The 19,494-nt window shown below is 41.0% G+C and overlaps 1 protein-coding gene across 8 annotated transcripts in view; it reads right to left on the reverse strand.

The window, feature by feature from the left end:
• Positions 1 to 19,494, reverse strand: part of daam2 (dishevelled associated activator of morphogenesis 2) — a 111,167-nt gene that overhangs the window by 52,419 nt on the left and 39,254 nt on the right. For all 8 annotated transcript variants that reach the window (XM_085440748.1, XM_085440745.1, XM_085440747.1 and 5 more), the window contains exons 2-3: positions 18,506 to 18,792; positions 5,888 to 5,977 (exon numbers count right to left, since the gene is read on the reverse strand). In XM_085440748.1, coding sequence (XP_085296874.1) covers positions 5,888 to 5,977; positions 18,506 to 18,673 — 258 coding nt within the window. In that variant the 5' untranslated portion in view covers positions 18,674 to 18,792. The remainder of the gene's footprint in view (positions 1 to 5,887; positions 5,978 to 18,505; positions 18,793 to 19,494) is intronic.

Raw genomic sequence — 19,494 nt, forward strand, 5'->3', positions numbered from 1 at the left:
CGTTCAGGATTATTTCCCTGTCTGTTTGGCAGGCTGTACTGTTTGCAGAGGCACCTGTTGAAAGAGAGGATGAAATTACATATTTCAGCCTCCCTGCTGTCATGTAGCGAGCAGTCTTTAAGATTTCAAATTGGCCACAGTTAAAAACAAAGCACTTTGAAGTGTAATGGCAACCTTATACCAAATGCTCTTAATTTTAAAGATAAGCAGGAGTGTGGGAGGAAGGTACAAAGAAATAGCACCATGCTACAAACTAAGACAAACCGATAGCATCACTCGTGTTCGCATGTTTTGCCCAACACACATCTGACAACAGCACATTTGCATGTTCACATTTTCCAACTATTTTCTCCTGGCTTTGGCAACCATCTTGGCACAGTCACTCACTTAAATGCCGTCCAACTGTTCTGGTTCTGAGACAGGGCCAGAATCTATAGATTGGCTCACAGAGACATGCTAACATGTTTCCACGCGGTCTCTAGTTTCTCTGGCGATTGGCCTGCTTGTGAGGCGCTTCACACTCTGTTCCCATTTGCTCAGAGAGGCCCTGGGGGACCCTGGCTATAATGTGGGGACTCTCATGAGCCATCCAAAATCCCGACAGCACCAGCAGGCAGCTCTGTGCTGAGTGAAATACCCTTTTTTCAAAGACAACTTTATAAGCAAAAAGGAGCACACTGCAGAAGACTGATTTCAAAACGTGTTTTTTGCAACAAAACATCAGCAAAAACGTTAATTCGCCGAGCTCAGTCGATTCAAGTGTTCAGTAGTATGTCAAACTGTTTCCATCTCATATTCATTTTTCTTTGCAACATTTTGGGTTTTTTGCAGGGGGTGGGTGGGGGTTGTCAAGCTTCGAAGACATATCCACTGAATCAAATATACATTTATATCTCTATTTCACCATTTCATCTAGTGCATCATAATTTTTTGGGGGGGCGGGGGGCAGAAGTTGTGCAGGAAGTGTTATTAAATAAGTGCATGCACTGAATTTTTCCATGTAGCTCCTGTAATGTACAGTAGAGGACATAAGCGATGGGCTGCCCAGTAACTACAATGGCAGTTTCTTAATGCCTACATGTCTATCCATAGCAATTATTTGAGTCAATATTTTCTCCATATTTTCTCCTCCAGCTGTCACGACAATATGTTACCGCCCGTGGAATGAGAGAGGATCATTCGACATTCCAGTGAACCGGTAGGTCTGAGGTGAATATTTATCTGAGGAAGCCGCGATATAAAGTCTCACCTAAGGAGGCAGGAAATGGACAGGATATTGAATTCTGAAAGATTATGTAACACTTCTGCAGGTAGCAAATGTTAAGAGTAAGCAGAATTCTTCGCCTGGGGTCACATTAAGTGATGGGGATTCAACACATGTGGCTAATAATTGGAGACAGACGGGAAAGCCATTTCAGGAGATCATAGCACACCGTCCAGCTGGGTGATTTGGGGGAACAAACAGAAAAGCCTAATTTAATTGAAATTTAGGGCAGTTTTGTTAACAAAAGCAGTTTTGTAACTACTTTTGTTAGTTTTCTCCCGGATAAAGGGACATGTTGTGTGATCATGAGCTGAAAACAGCATGAGTGAGTGTGTGTTTGTGTGTCAGTGCAGCGCTAATAGGAGTCAGGAGACCCTGTTTGGCTCCCAGCACTGAACACTTATCAGGAGCTATTGGATATTACATCGTGTTCTGTACCTGAGGGCTGCAGGATACAAGTCAGGCTTGCAAAAACAAGCATACACACACACAAACCCGACTACAAGCAAGGAATGCAGTACTCTTATTCAAGGATTTACACATGCCATTTCTGTTTCACTTGTACTCAGCACCAAAAACAAATCCCTCTCTCCATGTTTTGCAGATAAACACACCAATAAACGCCCAGCACCTCCAGCTGTGGCCAACTGGGTGGCTGAGATCAGAAGCAGAGATATCAGTGTAAAGCCTGATGAACTCTTCACTAGACCATAATTACGTCCAATTCTCTTAGATCACTGCTCATGAAAGTTTGCACGTTCCTGTTACAGGAGAAGTGCCTAACCACCTAACATTAATACTAAGGTTGCATTAATCTAAATTTTTGCGCTATAATGTTTTGAATTCCATTATTTATATATCTCATTATTTCACCGCAAGTGTTCAAGTCCATAAAAAGTTTGGCGCTGTCTGTTTTATGATCTCGTTCAGCTCTCTGTTTACACAGCAGGAGCATTTATGATGAAATCTGTGATAACAAACTGAGTTTATCTTTAAATGAATAGCCCTAAATTTACCAACAAACAATGATGTTATTTCACAGGGTCACGTTAAGGCCATCAGTTCCAACACTGCTGCTGAGAAAATGTGTTTTCTCATGTCAAAATAGCACCGAGTGCCACACCACCCATGATGCCTACAGCCTAGGAGTGACTCACTTTTGGAGCTAGCCTTGAGTGGCCATTAGATGAACTACAGGCCAAGAGGTTGATACCAGGCTGAGCTTCTGCCATCAGGAGAGGTCAAATTTATCCACAACACTATGTTTTTCCTCATTCTGATATTTGGCAATAACAGTAATTATCTGAAGCTCCTGACTTGCATCTCCATGATTACAGGCATTGCCCTGCTGCCGCATGATTGCCCAATTAGATAACTGCATGAGAAAGCTGTAGTACAGGAGATCCCAGTAAAGTGATCCATGGCTATCTGTTGTTGTTATTAGACCCGTAGTCGTATTTGTTGTCCCACAAAGAAGCTTTCAGTTCTTCAGCTGAAGTAAAAGACTGCGCCAAAATGGAACTGTTAATTACAGTTTGCTGCAAATGTGTTAACCGGTTTGTTTTGCAGGTGAACAAAGTTAGTCTGTTGTGCCCTCGGTGGCTGCCTCCAAGTGTTATCTAACCCCAACAACTGGATCCGACAGTTGGCCGGAGGAAACAAGGGGAGTAGTGTTTGTCTCAGAGGGGAGACTGAGGGGAAATTCTGCTCTCTGTTTAAATCACTGTCATGCTGTAATTCTCTGCAACAGAGGGCAACGCTGTATGTTGTACTTGTGTTTGAATAACATGCAATTTTTCCTTCCTATATGGTGGTTCATGTTTGTGCGATTGCGTGCATGTGAGGGCAACACACACACACACACACACACACACACACACACACACACGTCATTATTCTGATATTGCACACCAGTTGTTTTTTCCCCCTCATTCTCCATTATGCCGCCTCTATCCATGAATAAAGGGTTTGTTTGGATTTTCCTCCGGCTTTCCGCTGTTCAGTGTTACCCTGGTTTTGCTCTCTGTTTCCTGGCCTGGATACACAGCTGATTTCTTTTTTCTTTCTTTTTTTTTTTTTACCTTAGCTTCACAAAGGAAATTATTTCTGACTAGCAGAGATGGGGGAGGAATGACAAACTAATATATCCTACATCTGAACCCGCACAGTGCAAACCATTTGAGTTCCAATATGCCCAGGCTGCTGCCAACACTTTGTTTCCACTGCCTTCTACAACTGTACAGTGAATCCTTATAAATGTCTGTGGCTATTCTGTGAGATATTCAATAACTGATACGGAGGATTAGAAAACTTTTATGTGGGTTCACATTCTGCCAGAAATTCAAATCTTTCCTTACTACGCAGGGTATTTAAAGTGCAAAGCATACTAAGGTTATATCAGAGATCTTATATGATATCATAGCACAGCAACTGCTGTAGATCTACCAAATAAGAATACAGGCAGGTCTCAGATCTACATGTACTATCTCTACCACCCATATCTTTACAGTTTTACTCAGATGGCATTTTAAATATATGTCACTGGGTGTTTCCTTTCCTTTCCTAGTTCTTCAAGGTTCTTGAAGAACAGTCAAAGCTTATTGAATGTCCGCTGCCTTTTGTTCTGCTCTCTGTCAAGATGATCCCACAGTGTTCCAATACCTTTGAGATCTGAGCTGTGGGGAGCCCGGTTGAGCAACAATAGTGTTAATCCTTTGTTTTTTCTATTCAGATATGCTTTTTACTGCATTGGCAGTGTGTTTGGAATCGTCGTCATGCTGAAAAATGAAGCTTAAAATCTGATTGTCATAATTTCATCAGTTTTGAAAAAATTTCAAATGCCACTGACTTAAATGCAGCCCCAAACCACGACACAGACTCCACCATGTTTTACAGATGGCTGTACACACTCACTGTGGTACCTCTCTCCTTACATCCTCCGTACTCCGACAAACCAAAAATTTCACATTTGTATTTAGCACTCTGTCAAACCTGCTGCTTTCATTTTGTTCTTGTGTAGTTTGGCTTCCTTTCCTTAAGAATGGCTTCTTGATGGCCCTCAACTCTGAATTTATACACATGTACCAGGAATCATATGTACATCTCATTTTCTGTATCACTTTTTCAAATGTTCTTATCTAATACTTTCCCAGCTTAGTGAACACACTTATGAGCATGATTTTATTCTTCTGATGATAATTATGTGGAAGTTTCAGTAAAATCTGACCAATACTGTAGAAGTATTGATTCTTGTGAAAAAAATGGAAATGTCCCCATAAAAAGAGAGATGTAACCTTGACCAAGAGCACAGTTTGGATGAAGACCCATTAGGGGATCAGTGTGTGCAAGTTTTATTGTGAACTGTGACAGAACGGACAGATGGCAGATGCTTTGCCATGGCATCAGCTCATCGGTCCTTCAACTGGATGAAATAAGAAGGGGGAATTACACTGATGATGTGGGCAAACCAGGTTATTCCCCGATTATCACCCTTCAGGACCGAAGCGACAGACGCCACAGATCTAGTTCATGACTGGCCCTTACTAATGTGAACACAAAAATAAACCTAATGATAACACATACACATGTATTGTATATGCCTCTTCCATCTATAGATAGATGAATAAATAAAGACTTTAATATCGTTTTATAAGGGTTTAACAATAATAACAAAAATAAAAAGATTACAACTTCTTCTGCTATTAATTTAACTGGCATTTCATTTCATTTCATTGTAAACTGTCGCGGTGCTCCAGTTTCCATCCTCGCCTTGACATCCCTCTGAACACACCACAGTTCCACTACTCTTCTTTTTCCTAGTAACTCAATACAAGCAGAGACTTTTACGCACGCAGGTGCGCACAGACACACACGCGTACACACACAAAGCAGTGTGTTTACCCCTTTTAAAAAAGGTTGTCAGAGCATATCACATCAGCAAAGTCAAGCTTGCATGCTCAGGAAAGTGGAAGGAGTGGTCTAGTTCTGCTTCCAACACCAAACGCTCGGCCAACAAAACAAATCAGCAAAGAAAAAAAAAAAAAGAAAAAAAAAAAACACAGGAGAGGGTTTACAACTATTTATTCAATTTGCAATTGAGGGATGGAGATGGGGCTGAATTCTCCTAAAGCACAATGTAATTTCCTGGTGGATGTTTGACCACAAAGTGAGACCAGAGTTGTTGTGGAGAGACACGCTAAAGGGTATGAAGAAAACGAGCGATGCTTTGGCGAGGGGAAAGGGGTGAAAGAGAGGGCTAACCATTTTTTTCTTGTGGTCTACGGTATGAGGACAATTCATAGGCAGCATGAGGAAATTGCTTGCTTGCGTATAGAGAATTAGGGCCTTAAAAAGGTTGTGGCATGTAACCACAACCTGCAGAAAATATTGTGCAATCTATAGCTGGCATAATATGTCCATATGTTTACGTCAATGCAGAAATGAGAAGCTGGAAAAGAGGTGGCCTGTGTGGCTGAGCTGATTGAAAATTGTTAAAAGGCTGCCTTCAATAACATTCACTGCTGACAGTTTAGCCCTAAACTGTGGGTTCAGGCAGCCAGTCAATATAGGGCCAGCCAAAGATCAGAGCCCATGTACGAAAAAGGACGGCAGAGGCCAACTCACCTTCTTCTTGCTGCAGTAGATCTGCCATTTCTTCTCATCGGGCAGAGCAAACATGGCCTCCCGGTTCTTGTCTGTCAAATCCAGCTCATCCTGCAAAAAACAACAACAAAAAAGAAGGAAAAAAGTTTGTTTTTGTTTTGAATTCAAAATTCAAATTCAAATTTTATTTGTCACGTACACAGTCATACACAGTACAATATGTAGTGAAATGCTTGGACAACTGCTCGTGACCTAAAGAAAACAAAAAAGGAAAAGGCTATGAATAAGATAGGAAATAAATATGAAAAATTAAAAAGGGTAAATTTAACTAGGAAGGAATAAAATATAAATTAAGGTTAAAAATGAAATAACTGTACAACACAAATTAGAATGAAGGGTAAATTTAACTGGGAAAGAATAAGATAAAATATATAAATTAAAGTTGAAAATAAAATAACTGTACAACAAAATACACAATATAGAACTATATAAGAATGTATGAAGAAATATAAATAAATATATACACAATAACAGCAGCTGTACAAGTATTAACTGGAAATGAAGAATATAGTGACCAGTGTTGTGCAATCCACATTATGTCTTGTGCAGTGCAAATATGCTTGGAATAAAATATCCCTGGAATGAATTTGATGCTACTGATATATTTCAGTAACAGGGACAGTGGCATGCTTCCCACTACATGTCATCACATCTTCTTATAATAATACCCTATGAGTGGGAACTGAGGAGACTATTTGCTGAAGTTCTTTAGCCAAATTTCCCCCCATTCAATTTGACATAGTATTTCAGCTGCTTCATTTTATCACAGTTTTTATCTCAGCCAGACTTTTTACAAGCAAGTATGGATTGCAAGTAGTTTAGAACTCAAACTCCTTTAATGAAGAGCCATGCATGTTGGAATACAAGCAGAAGGTTTTGTATGGTCTTGCTGAAATCCAGAATGTCTCAAATACACAATGTCATCCCTGAAAAACACATCACCTGGATGGGCAGCCATGTAGCATTAATGGTGCCTTCGCACATTTACAAGTTACTCATTCAATGTGCATAAACACCCACCCCCACCCCATACAATCATAATGTACACTTTGAATTGTAAGCTAATAACAAGGCTCTGCTTCTCTTCAGCATCTTTGACTGTCAAATAGAATTTAAGATTCTGGTTGGTCAGACTAGAGGACAGTTTTCCACTTGGCCTCCACCTCAAATGAGCTCAGGCCCGAAACGAGCCTCAGGTGAGCTTCCATGCTAGAGGTTGACATTGCATTTGCGGATGTAGTGATAAAATGTGATGGTTTGCAATACAGACATTTCTAGCCTTTATTGCCTTGTTGTTTTGTTCTAGTATCACATTTAAAAATACTTTCCAAAATATGGCAGCAATTTTTTTTCCCCCAGTGTCAACATTTTATGTTCTTGAAGAAAACAAACAAGAACTTCCAAATGATTTGCAAACTATTGCGTTCCTTTTTTTTTAACATTCACCACAGCACACATCCCAACATTTCAAAACAGGCTCGTGTTTTTATTGCAGCTCATCAAGAATAAATGTGCAGAAAAACAGTGATTAAGAATAAACAAACATAACAGCCCAGTAGCATTTAAAGACTGACATAATATAATCAACCCGTCCCTCAGGACACATTCCTAGAAGCCCTGTTGTTTCCTTATCCCTATAACAACACAGACATTTAAGCAATGAGTCGAGTTTACACAGCCACATTTAAATCTCCTTCCCACAGACAAGTGTTTTAATATTCATCCTGCTGCTCTACTCAATTCTTCAGCTCAGTACAAGGAGCCTCCTGCACCTTTTGAAATGCATATGAGCCCAGGAAATGAGTCTCTGTGTGCCAGGGGAGGAAAAGTTTAAAGGAAGGGGAGTCAGATGAAGGAAGGACGCAGAAAGAGAAATGCATTCGGGTTAGAGACCCGGAGGCTATGTGGCTCTGGAAATGGGCTGGCACAGAAGAGACAACTAGAGGCTACATCACCAGGGCTTTGTGCTCCGGCTCAGGCTAATCTCACCATAATAGTTTTGCTACGATGACGTAAACGAGAAGAGGGCGAGCCTCCTGGGGCCCCTGGAATGAAGATGACCACCAGTGGCAGAGGTGGGGCCTCTTTAAAGCCGACCAGCAGATTCGCAGGGTTTGCTTTCATCGCTTTTCAGCAGGATGGGCTGAGGTGGCCCGCATTCCAAGAATCGGACACTATGAAGGATGACATCATCTCTCGTCCTTTCAATGGGCTAACCAGCAGTAGCATTATTGTGGGTTTGAGAGGAAAAAAAAAAAAAAAAAAAAAGGGAAAATCCGATGGGTGTGAATTTCAAGAGGGTCTATTACAAGTAGAAACCACAATGAAGCCTTAGAATCTTTAGTTCAAGTGGCTTTCATCTCAGCAGCATGATTCACACCCAGAGCTCATCATCGTGGGTCTACAGGGCCGGCTGTATCAAGGGGGAAGCTCACCCCAAAATCTGATTTACATATTTGTCCTCTGGTCTGTAGCACACTCTACCCGTATGTATTTTTTATTTTATTTTATTTATTTATTTGGTGATTAATTGCACCTACCTTGTGAACAATGTCACAGTGACAAGTGTGGAGACCTGACAGTCACATTCACACTTACGAGCAATTTTGAATCACCAAAATGCACGTCCTTGTGCCGTGCAAGTACAGGGAGACTACAAACTCTAAACAGAAAGAGCCCCAGCTAAAATCAAAAAGCATAACTCACATTTAAATAAATGGCTTAATTTGCTATTACATACATTAAAAAGAAAAAATATTTTTTCATTTGTAAAATGGGACATAAATTGATATTTCTGTCACCATTTGGGTCTTTATTCGTTAAGCAGACACAAAAACAAGTGTGGAAAGGAAGAAACCATGGGCTACAAGAAAGCAGCTCATTCTGGCCTGCCGCCTGCTCGCCGGGTCAAAGCCCTGCTGTCCAAGCTGTTGGTCTTTGGAGGAGCTAATGCAGAGAGCCGGTGGGGAAATCATGAGAATGAGACCCGTGGATTTGAACCAGATGGCAGTTGAGCCTGTCTCAGTTCATAGCTGACCTCTGTGCTATTTTGTGTTCTCCGTATAGACTCCTCAGGCCTCTCAGTTTAAGGTCTTATATGGAAAGAAATTATGTGAGAAGAGCATAGATTACAATAGTATTCCATTTAAATATAATTCATTGATTACATAAGACTTTATGAACAGGATAATGTTGACTTCTCAGGCTCTGCCGGTGCTGTTCTGCGTCAGAATCGAGGAAAGGGGAAAAAGAGATGAAGTTGAAAATGAGGACATCGACTGGGTGTAGGAATGTTCATGTCATGCCAGCTGTAAGGAGGACTTTTCACTTTCCAGTTATGCAATTTCCCATCGTGTTCCCCCCCTCCATCACCTTTAAAATGTGCTCCAATACCACATCCACATCACATGGCATCTCCTGACCAGTACAACACCCAAAGAGCATGCGGTCCCTTTCTCATTTTTCCAAAACAAAACCAAACTACTTTCCACTTCATGAAGTACCCCAGTCTTCTCACTCCAGCAAGCTTCAGTTGGAAATTCAACAAAAGCAAAGCTAATATTGTTACACCTGCTGTCTGAGAGGGGAAAATACATACCTAAGGCCTCCCAAGCCCTTCTTTCATATTTCACCCCGAGCTCCCCATCTAATAATATGACAAATGTATTTATTTTTTAAGAAGTGCTACAGTTGCAATCGCCGAGTGTCATGCAGGCATGCAGACAGATAGCTCTGTCACTCAATTTCCTGTTTCTAAAGACTGTTGGGCTTCTCAAATGTCCTGAGATAAAATGAAAAGGGGTGGAAGTTCCCAGACAGTTATTCAAAGCAAAACTATTTCCATATTCAGCATACAAATGAAGAAAACTGGATTTTTAAGAGCTGCATAATGAGAACAAATATAGAAACAAGGCATAAAAAGGACAGAGTAAGGTGCAATGAACGAACAGTTCCTTCATCATAGATGTCAGGTGACATGACATCTGGATCACAGCTGCTGTGACCCATAAGTTAGCGAAGTCTCAAACTAACAGTTTTTGCTATCATCATCATGGTGCTTTGAATCCAGATACCATGACAGCAGGGCAGAACTGACTGTGTTATCGAGGGACACTGAATGCTCACCCTGTGTAGCCTCCTTCATCCTTTAAAGGTGACCATGGGACAAAATGCAAGAGTGCAGGTTTTCAGGCACTTCCACACTTTTCAGGCCTGGAAAGAGCGCCTGAACCGTGCCTATGTGTTGCAGTGATCTACTCTGTAGCCTGGTCTTTTTATGCAAGCTGTGCATTAGCTTTTAGCTAACTAATCATAGCTAATGAAGGCAATGACCTTTGCTTTAATAATCATTTCATTTCCCCAGTGGCAGCATTATTTAAACATCCAGATATGAATATGAATATAGCAGTATTTTATTTTATGACATCAGTATGAGAGGAGAGAGTCTCCAGAAAATATGTAAAATGTAATGTGTAAAATGGATGTAAAGTAGATTTCAGTGTTTTATGGGGATTGCAAACACCCAAACTTCCTGTCTACTCAGTTTCCATGCCAGTCATGTAATGGAACAAATGAACTTAATTAAAAGGTATTATTTAAATCGTCCTAACCTTAAACTGACAACAACACAACTATTCCTTTAAAAAAAAAAAAAAAACAGATTAGGAGTGATGCACAAACTTAAGCGAACCTAAAGCAAATAGATGCAGAAGGTTTTCCAATACTGCCAGCAATCGTAATGATGAAGATATCTTTAAACATTTGGCACATATTGAGACTTCTACAGCAACATAAAATTAATTTGTATGAAATAACACACGTCAGATGATTCAAACACGTCTGCAGGGACTTTGAATTATTTATCTCCACCATATGGGAAGAATGTAAAATAGGACAGAGGGATGAGTCATGCGATTGAAGTCTAAGCTGTGTATGAAACTATGAAAGCCGTACCGCTGCAGGAGAACATTAAGTGAAGAGAAATTAAGTGTGGGAGTGGAGGCAGAGGGTACAGACCAGAGAATGGGAGCGAAAAAGGTAAGGAAAGACATTTTTTAACTAACAACTGACCTTTTAAAAATATTCCTTGTGTAGTCATAGTGTCAGTGCTTTAACTAATAGGCCGACATGGTTTTGGGGTTAGGGCTACATCAAAGCCTGTTGGTTTGGCACGTTCTTAATGCTTGAGTATACATGTCGACATGGTGCCGTGTGGACAAAGAACAGAGGAGGAAATGCCTACTTTGAAGTGGACCCAGTCCGCTCATTTCCAGCTCCATATTTTTATTCTTGAACTCTAGAGTACCGTGGCATTATTCAGAGGTCAAAATTATCCCTATTTATCTCATTCTGGCTCTTGGTGAAGCCCCTCAGTGGATCCAAGACATTGTAGCTCCTCCCACTTTAAGCCAACCATCTTCTGCTTTACCTTGCAAACAGAATGCTTGGAGAGCAGGTGGGTGAAGCCCCATGATACAGAATAAAGGGGGGGTTAGAACTCCTGCAAGTTTTGGATGTGTCCTTGATCCAACACAGCTGATTTAAATGGCTAAATTACCTCCTCAACATGTCTTAAAGTTCTCCAGAGGCTTGGTAAGGGTGATATCTAAAACCTGCAGGACACCCGCCCTTGAGGCTTGGATTTCCCCACCCCTGCAATCCGAAGTCTGAGCTTTTGGCTCATTACTTGTACTATACATACGCTCACCTCATTATTAGAAACTTTGGTCTATTTAACATGAATAGCAAATAAGAGATAAAAAAAAAAAAAACATTAAAGCAGACCTCTTCTGCTTTAAAAAAAAATGACCAGTGTACATGTGGAGTATAGGCGTGACACTGAAACCGGAGGGAAGCAAAATGTGCAGGAAGAATGAGAGGTCAGTGAGTTACAATGTGTGAATGACTGGCACTGGAGTGGGAGTGGGTGTGTCTTTGTGACTGAAAGTGTGTGGGGTTCCACCTAAATGGGAAATGTGGAATCCAATAATGACATCCTCTCCAATGCATGTGCGTCTATGAGGTGGCATTTCCAGAGTGGATATGAATGTCTTTACCTCATGTAAAGTCTTACAGTGCTGGCTCAGAGGATTAGTCTGGTGTAACACACACACACACACACACACACACACACACACACACACACACACAGTGCGTATATATCCTCCAGCAATCTCTGGGCGAGACAGGAAGGCAGAAGAAAGACGTGCAAGATGGCAGGAAGTCATATGAGGCCTCAAGGGGACCCACAGGAAGCTATAGCTGCCATTATTAACCAAACAAGATTCAGTGAGTTTGCCTGTGTGTGTATGTCAGCCTCATATACCAGACGCAGCCTCTTGATTACTCCTAAAGACCGGTACTGTTATTAACAACAACAAAGAAAAGATCAAAGATTGACTTTTTTAGTCTTAAGACGTGGTGAGAAATTAATTTGGTCACATCATTCATCTCTACAAACCATCACATATTGGGCTCGCTCCACTTAGCAGCATTGAGATGAGTCAGAGTATCCTTGCTTTGATGAGTCAGTCAGTAGCTGTTAGTAGCCTACAGCTTCTCCCCTCATACAAACAGGGCTTGACCACTTTTATAATGAGACTGGCACAGGACAGTGAGCACTGGCTTCACAACAGAGAGCATCAGAAATGGGTAGATTGCTCCACAGAGAAATGCATAGGAAGAAGGAAGGGAGGAAGGAGAGGAAAGAGGGTGCATCCAGGACATGCACTGGGAAGGAAACACACTCCCAGTGGCCCAGAGGGACAAGAACATTTCCATTCCCTCCTGTTATGCAATTCATTTCTGATCTGTGTCCGGGCTCAAAAGCCACACTGGAGAGAGCATTTATGTTTTATCGAGTCTGCTATTCCTGGAAACAAATTCGCCACTGCAAAATTTACTTGCTTCTAAAATCAGCAACTGAGAGTCACATGGAGAGGATGATAATAGAGGCTGGTTCATCCAGATGTATTGACTGACAGCGGACAGCTGGACGACTGATCAGTGCGGTTTGGATTAAAACTGTCCCAAATCTCAGGACAGAGAAAGAAGGAACGAGGCTCCCACACACAGAGAGACAAACACAAAGCAGACAAAAAGAGGGCAGAGAGACGCACACTAATCTGACCCTGCCAGAACTGCACTCGCCAGATGTTCGACTAGTAGACCTGATCCAGTTGCACCAATTTGTATAAATATCCTCTCTCATCTCAGCTCAAAACACATGGATAACAGCACACTGAGTGGCATGCAAGTTTTTTGCAACTTGTATGCAAAAATAAATAGTACTATGTCGATGATGAAGTGGCATTTTCTCTATTGTCTCAATTTTTTTTCTTTGGCGTGGTTCAGTAGAGCTCTGTAGCTGCATATGTGTCCACACATTGTCACCATATGCTGACCTTTCCACGGCAAATGTTTGTTGTTATTAGCTGACACTTGTAAATCCAAGTCTAGCTGTCCCCAAACAACCTCACACTTGGTTTCTCTTTGTAGAAACCAAACTTTCATTTTGATTTAGTGAACTGCCACCACTGAGAAATGTGCCCAACATGATTAGGGAGAGCTCATTTTCAATTACCCAAATACGAGAGTAATTTCAAGTTTGTTGATAAAAAGTTGTTAGCGGAGAATTGCCCCGATAAACAAAAATAAAGCTGTCAATGTTTTTGGTGCGCAGCCAGACAACCCACATGGCCTACATATCAACTATGCGTGAGAGTCCTGAAGCACTGGTGGAAAAAAGCCATTTAAAATGCACCCAGATCCAAAAAAACAGAACCCAGAACTGCAGCGCATTTGCTATCAGGAAACTGTGCAGCCAGCTGCAAATGTGTACTTTAACTGATGTGATCCATTAGTCCCTTCAGATGTGGTCTTTACTTATTGTGTCAGAATCCATGGGGATTGCTTCCAGGTTCATTTGCATGAGTTTGCTGAGTTTTTCATCATGAACAGGAGGCTCCATGAGAGACTTGGAAACGTTTTTTTTCCTACAGGCTTTCTCCGGGTTGAGATGTTCCACATTTCAAAAAGGAGAGTCCGTGTTTACTCAAGGTAACCAAGGATGGATCCCACATGTGCTTATTCTGCAAAAATTAGCTTAGTGAGCTATAAACTGGAGACAATATGTCTTCTCTGTTTTTCTACATTACCAAGCACCTGCGTTTATCATGAAACAGCAGGAATGTTGGCAGAGGCTTCTAATAAAGTAAAAAAAAAAAAAAAAAAAAAAAAAAGACTGTAAGAAACGTCCCAGTCAGATTTGCCAGGGTTTATGAACCCTTGTCTCACTTGATTATTTGTTGTTTGGCAGGCAGTCCCACAAACACAACATCAAAGTCTTAACACAAAATAAGTGACATAATCATCCAATACATGCCATACTCACCAGTTCAACTGCTGGTTAATGTAAATATCTAACCAGCCAAACACATGTGAGCAACACAGTGAATTCAGTCATATAGACATGGTCAAGATCACTTGCTAAAGTTTAAACTGAGCATCAGAATGGTGAAAAAAAGTAATGTAAGTGACTTTGAACATGGCTTTGGGAGAGTTGATGAGCCCTTGCCTGCATCACAGCATTACTTCTTACTGTACTTGGGTATACTGAGGTGATAAAGGGATGGATGTGGTCAACAACAATGCTCATCTCATGAGATCTTCTGATGGCCGTTTCTAGCAGAATAACGCACCATGTCACAAAGGTCATGTCATATCAGCTGGTTTACTGACAATGACAAAGACTTTGTGCTTATATGGCCCCCACAATCCACTAGAGCACCTATAGGATGTGGTGAAAGAGGAAATTTTCATCATGGATGTGCAGCCGACAATCCTGCAGCAACTATGTGATGTTATCATTTCACTATGGACAAAAATCTCTGAGGAATGTTTCCAAGCACATTGTTGGATTTACAAAAACTAAACTCTACTTGCATGAGTTGTTATTCTCATGTGTTTATAAAAAAGAAAAAAAAAGAAAAAAAAACTGCAGAGAAGCTTCTTGTATATTTTTTTGTAAACAGTTAAATATTGTACATGAGAAAAAATATTAATAACAACTTGAAAAATTTACTGTATTTTATTATCACAAGTCTCTGCACTCAAAGGAAAAATACAGTCTCATATTACAAAAATAAGTACAGTTGCCTTTTAGTAATATTTTCTCATTATATTTCCTTAGAGATGTCAGCATGTACAGTATTAAACTGTGCATAATTTGCTATATTTTTACATCATTCTGCTGCTGAAAGTAGGCATGGATACTGTAGGTTTGAAATGCCACAAATTCATATCGTTTCTTTCAACAGTGGCCAAAATACTGTTCATGTCATAAGAGGTAATAGGGTTCATCGCCACAGTTATACGTCTGTTATATCTATTCTAGTCCACTGTCATCCAAAACTGGACAGCAGTCCAAAAGTCAGCTGAAGTTTTTCCTTCCCCCCCCCACACACACACACACACACACACACACACACTGTAAGCCGAGTGTGCACCGCGTGTCTCTCGACACAGCAGAAGACTCCATTATGAATGTGAGGACACATGGAGGTGGTTTACTCCTCCGTTTGGCCCAGATCTGTAGCTCCCACTCCAGAGGCTCCATTGAGTCTCATTCTCCTTCTCAGGAAAGGCTTTCATTTAACAATAATCCCCATTGCCCGTTGCCACAGAAACATACTATGTTATGTTTTTCTTCATTTTTCTTTATTTCCTACCATGCAACATAGGTCCACCTCTCTCCACATCAGTTCTCTGCCTGAGTAACAATCAGTGTGTCCGGGCTGGCTGACTCCAAGAGGTCTGGTACTACAGACTTTTGGATGCCCAGTTAAATCTGTGTCAGCATGTCGGTTCCTGGATCAGTAAAACAGATGTGCAGAACCAATAGCTCACCCAGATGAACATTATTAGGTAGAATCAGTCGTACATTGGTCAGACTAGACATGAATCCAGCTATTACAGGCTGAAGGATCATTATTTTGGAGCATCATTTTTCTTTATTGAATTTTAAGACATTCTAAATATTAAAGCTACTGTGTGCACAACTACAACACAAGTTTCATGTGTAAATTGCTTCTTTACTGCTAATATGTGAAGAGTAACTTTAAAAAAAAAAAAAAAACGTGTTCCCTGACTGTCTACCTAAGAATTTCCTGCAGACACTTTTATAGGCTAGATGTTCCTGGAAAATCCTAGGATGTAAAGTTTCTGTTCATCATCCAGCACCTTTTCTCAATTAGAGATCTGCACAGTAGTCGACTTGCATTCAAATATTGCTGCTCTTTATAGGTGGTATCAGAAATGCTAGTCGGTTAAATACATTTTTATTTTATTAACATATTTGTTCAAAGATGCTATAACTTCACTTGCCTCAAATTGGGGTTGTAGCCCCAAGTAATGTGCCAATGTTGCCAATTTAAAAGTGTCTAACATAAAAAATGTAATTTGCATTGTTGCACAAAGCATTTTTAAGTGTTGCATCTAGTTATGGAAACCTACAGTGAGGCACAAACAGGCCATCAAAAGTGGCCCTCTAACAACTATCTGAACTACAGTTTTTTCAAAAGTGGACGAGCCCTGGTCCGATGAGAAAACCCTGAATCATCTTTCTGAACTAGTCAAGTGGTTTTAAACTCAGGGACGAATCTTTCCTCCCTACTTCTCATTCAGCACATCAATCTGTAAGTTTCATTTTTAGCTGAAATATTTACCGCACAATAAGCTGTGGGTCACTTAGTCCTATCAACCATAAAAACTGCCATGATTTGGCTAAGTGCTCCCATATGACGGCATGTTTTTAATTTACCCCAGAAATACTGGTCTCTGCTGGCATTAAAGAGGTTTCGTTAATGTCAAAGCCTAATTTGTTTAAGTACTTTTTTGTACGGCCATGTACAGCATATCAAAGGGCAACCTGTTAATCCCTCAGAAATTACTGTGTTGACCTCACAGCTGTATAATATGAAAGGCTTTTCTCTCTCCTGATTGAGATAATCAGTGTCTTGATTGCTTTTAAGCTTGAATTTTCATCAATCAAGCCAATAAATATGCTGCAGCTACAGGCAGCTAAGCTTTAATGGCTCATGCATTATTAAAGAACAAATTCAGGGCATAATGCTGTGAGTTAGCTTGAAAAAAAAATCACTACTGGGGAAACATCTGCTTTGATAAGCTTGAATAATTTTCTTATCATAAACGGAAGTTCCATTGATCCCCTGAATTGAATTTAACAGTGGAGTGATATATCCTGCAGGCAGTAAAGTTTAGCATTCCCAAACACTCAGCAGTGCCAGAAGCAGTCCTGTGGCCACACCAGTAAACACATTGTTGGGAGACAGAGAGAAGCAGGAAATCTGAGGAGAGTGATTGAGGCAGACAGGAACAAAACCAACCAAGAGACTGGAAGTGAGCAAATGGAGAGACAGAAACAGCAAAGCTGTAAAGCCATGACCTGTTTGCAGGGCAGCTGAAACGAACAGCAGCCTTCTCCATTGACGCAGTTGTGACCTGATCCATGTCCACACCATGGGCACATGCAAGTACAGTTATCCTAGTCTGGCACAGAGACCAGACATCAACCTCTGCCAACAACGATAGGGACTGTAGTGCAAGAGTGGGCTGCATACTGGAGAGGATGAGCTTCTGAATTTGTAGTGGCGATTGAGACATGGCCTCACCCAACCATCAAGGCATCCTCTGTAAGAAATCCCCTTCTAATTCGAGACACTGATCTCGTATTGTTTGGTATAATGAGCAGCAGGAAAAGAAAAAGAACTGGGCTGGACAAATCCTGGATTAATTCTTATGACAGATGTGATTTCACTTTAAACTATCCAGTTTGTAAAATGTTTGGAGAAGGGCAAGGCTTCTGTTCAACAGCCATGAGACTGAGAAACCACTAAATAGCACACAAATCTCTTTCATGGAGACTAATATATAAGTTTATGTTACTATTTGGTGCATGAACTGTCTGCAGCAGTGTTTCACTCTGTTTTTCCAGTTTTTACATGGGATTTTAAAAGCCAATTCAACTCCACCAAAAAACAAACATGGGAAGCACAGCAGTCTGAAAGCAGGATAAATGTTTTCTGTGTAGGTTCTCAGTCATCCAGGTTATGGTAGTCTTAAGAGCTTGATAAGAAGGACAATAGACTTTGTTAAGTTTTCTAAAGATGTTTCATTTCCGATCCAAAAAGCTTCTTCAGTTCCAAACTGCTTAGAGGTGAAAAACTTTCATAAATTTTCCTCCCCTGCTGAAGCCCCTGGACGTTTAATGCTTGCAAGACTAATGCATTGCAGCATCCAGAGGAAACACCCTCCTTGATTGCACTTGATCATCAGGATGTACTCCTGCAACTCTATATATTGGTTTAGATAAGGATGCTGGCTTGATAGAGCCTGCAGGGGGCACTGCACGTGATGCCTACTTGCTTCACAAATCAACGCAATTCAGCATCACAAAAACTAACATCCAAAACGAAGTCCTAGAAAAGTTCAGGGCAGCCCTGTGTGAGTGTGAAAACAGCTTACTTAATCATTCATCAAGTTGAATCTATCTTTACTCACCACCAGTTCGGAGAAACGCGCATGCAGCTCCTCAGCAGGCGGCATGGGCGCACTGAACTCCAGCAGCTGCAGTGGCACGGTGTCCTTCAGGTTGATCTCCGGGGGCTCGCTGCTGCCGAAGCAGCACAGGAAGCCCAGGCCCTGTCGTGTCCTCTTCCTGGGGGGCATGATGGCTGTGGTAACACAGGTGGCAGTGGCGGTGCAGGTCCAGGAAGATAGAGGAAGGGGCCAAGGGGCAGGGAGGGGGAGTGGAGCGGAGGACGAGGCTGCTATCTAGGTTGCATCATCTGGAAAAGAGAGAGAGAAGACCAAGCAAATGGCTCTCAGTTACTTTAAAGTGGATTTAAAGTTTCCTGGATCTTTAACCAACACATTTCAATAGTTTAATGATGGACAGCATGTGACCTCTGGTGAGCAACACAGCATCTGGGAAGTTATAAGTGATGTGCACTGGCCCGTGCAGTGCCTTTAATCTATAATAATTTATTCCAAACTATTCGACTTTTGGATTGAAACAGGGAAAAATGGAAACATTTTTTAAATCAATCCCTAATCCTAATCCCTAACCCCAAAAATCTCCTAACTCTCTGGTACCCCTACAACATCTGCAACACAGTGATTGCACTTTCTTCCATCTCAGTCCTCAAATGTGACCACAACAACCCCACCAACCAGTTGTTCAAACCTTCTGTTTTAAAGATGCAGCCAATCAGAATAGAGTTGGCTCAAACTACAGGTGAGGGTTGAGGGAGCTAAAGCAGCTTGTCTAAGTCAAAGAAGGAACCAAGATGCTAAATCTTATAAGACAAAAAAAAAAAAAAAAAAAAAAAACGTTATTCTGTGCTGTGAATCATGTGAAGCTGCTCTCCTACAGTCCAAGATTTATAACACGCTAAGACAAGTGAGCATGACATTTTCCCCGCACAATAAATTATTGATTTGATTCTCAGTCAAATACAGCACAGGATTCATAATGTTCCCAGATCTTT

Source organism: Copadichromis virginalis, linkage group LG19, assembly GCF_057382275.1.
Source record: "Copadichromis virginalis isolate Kocher_CV1m ecotype Utaka linkage group LG19, C_Virginalis_male_GT1.1, whole genome shotgun sequence".
Lineage (NCBI taxonomy): Eukaryota > Metazoa > Chordata > Actinopteri > Cichliformes > Cichlidae > Copadichromis > Copadichromis virginalis.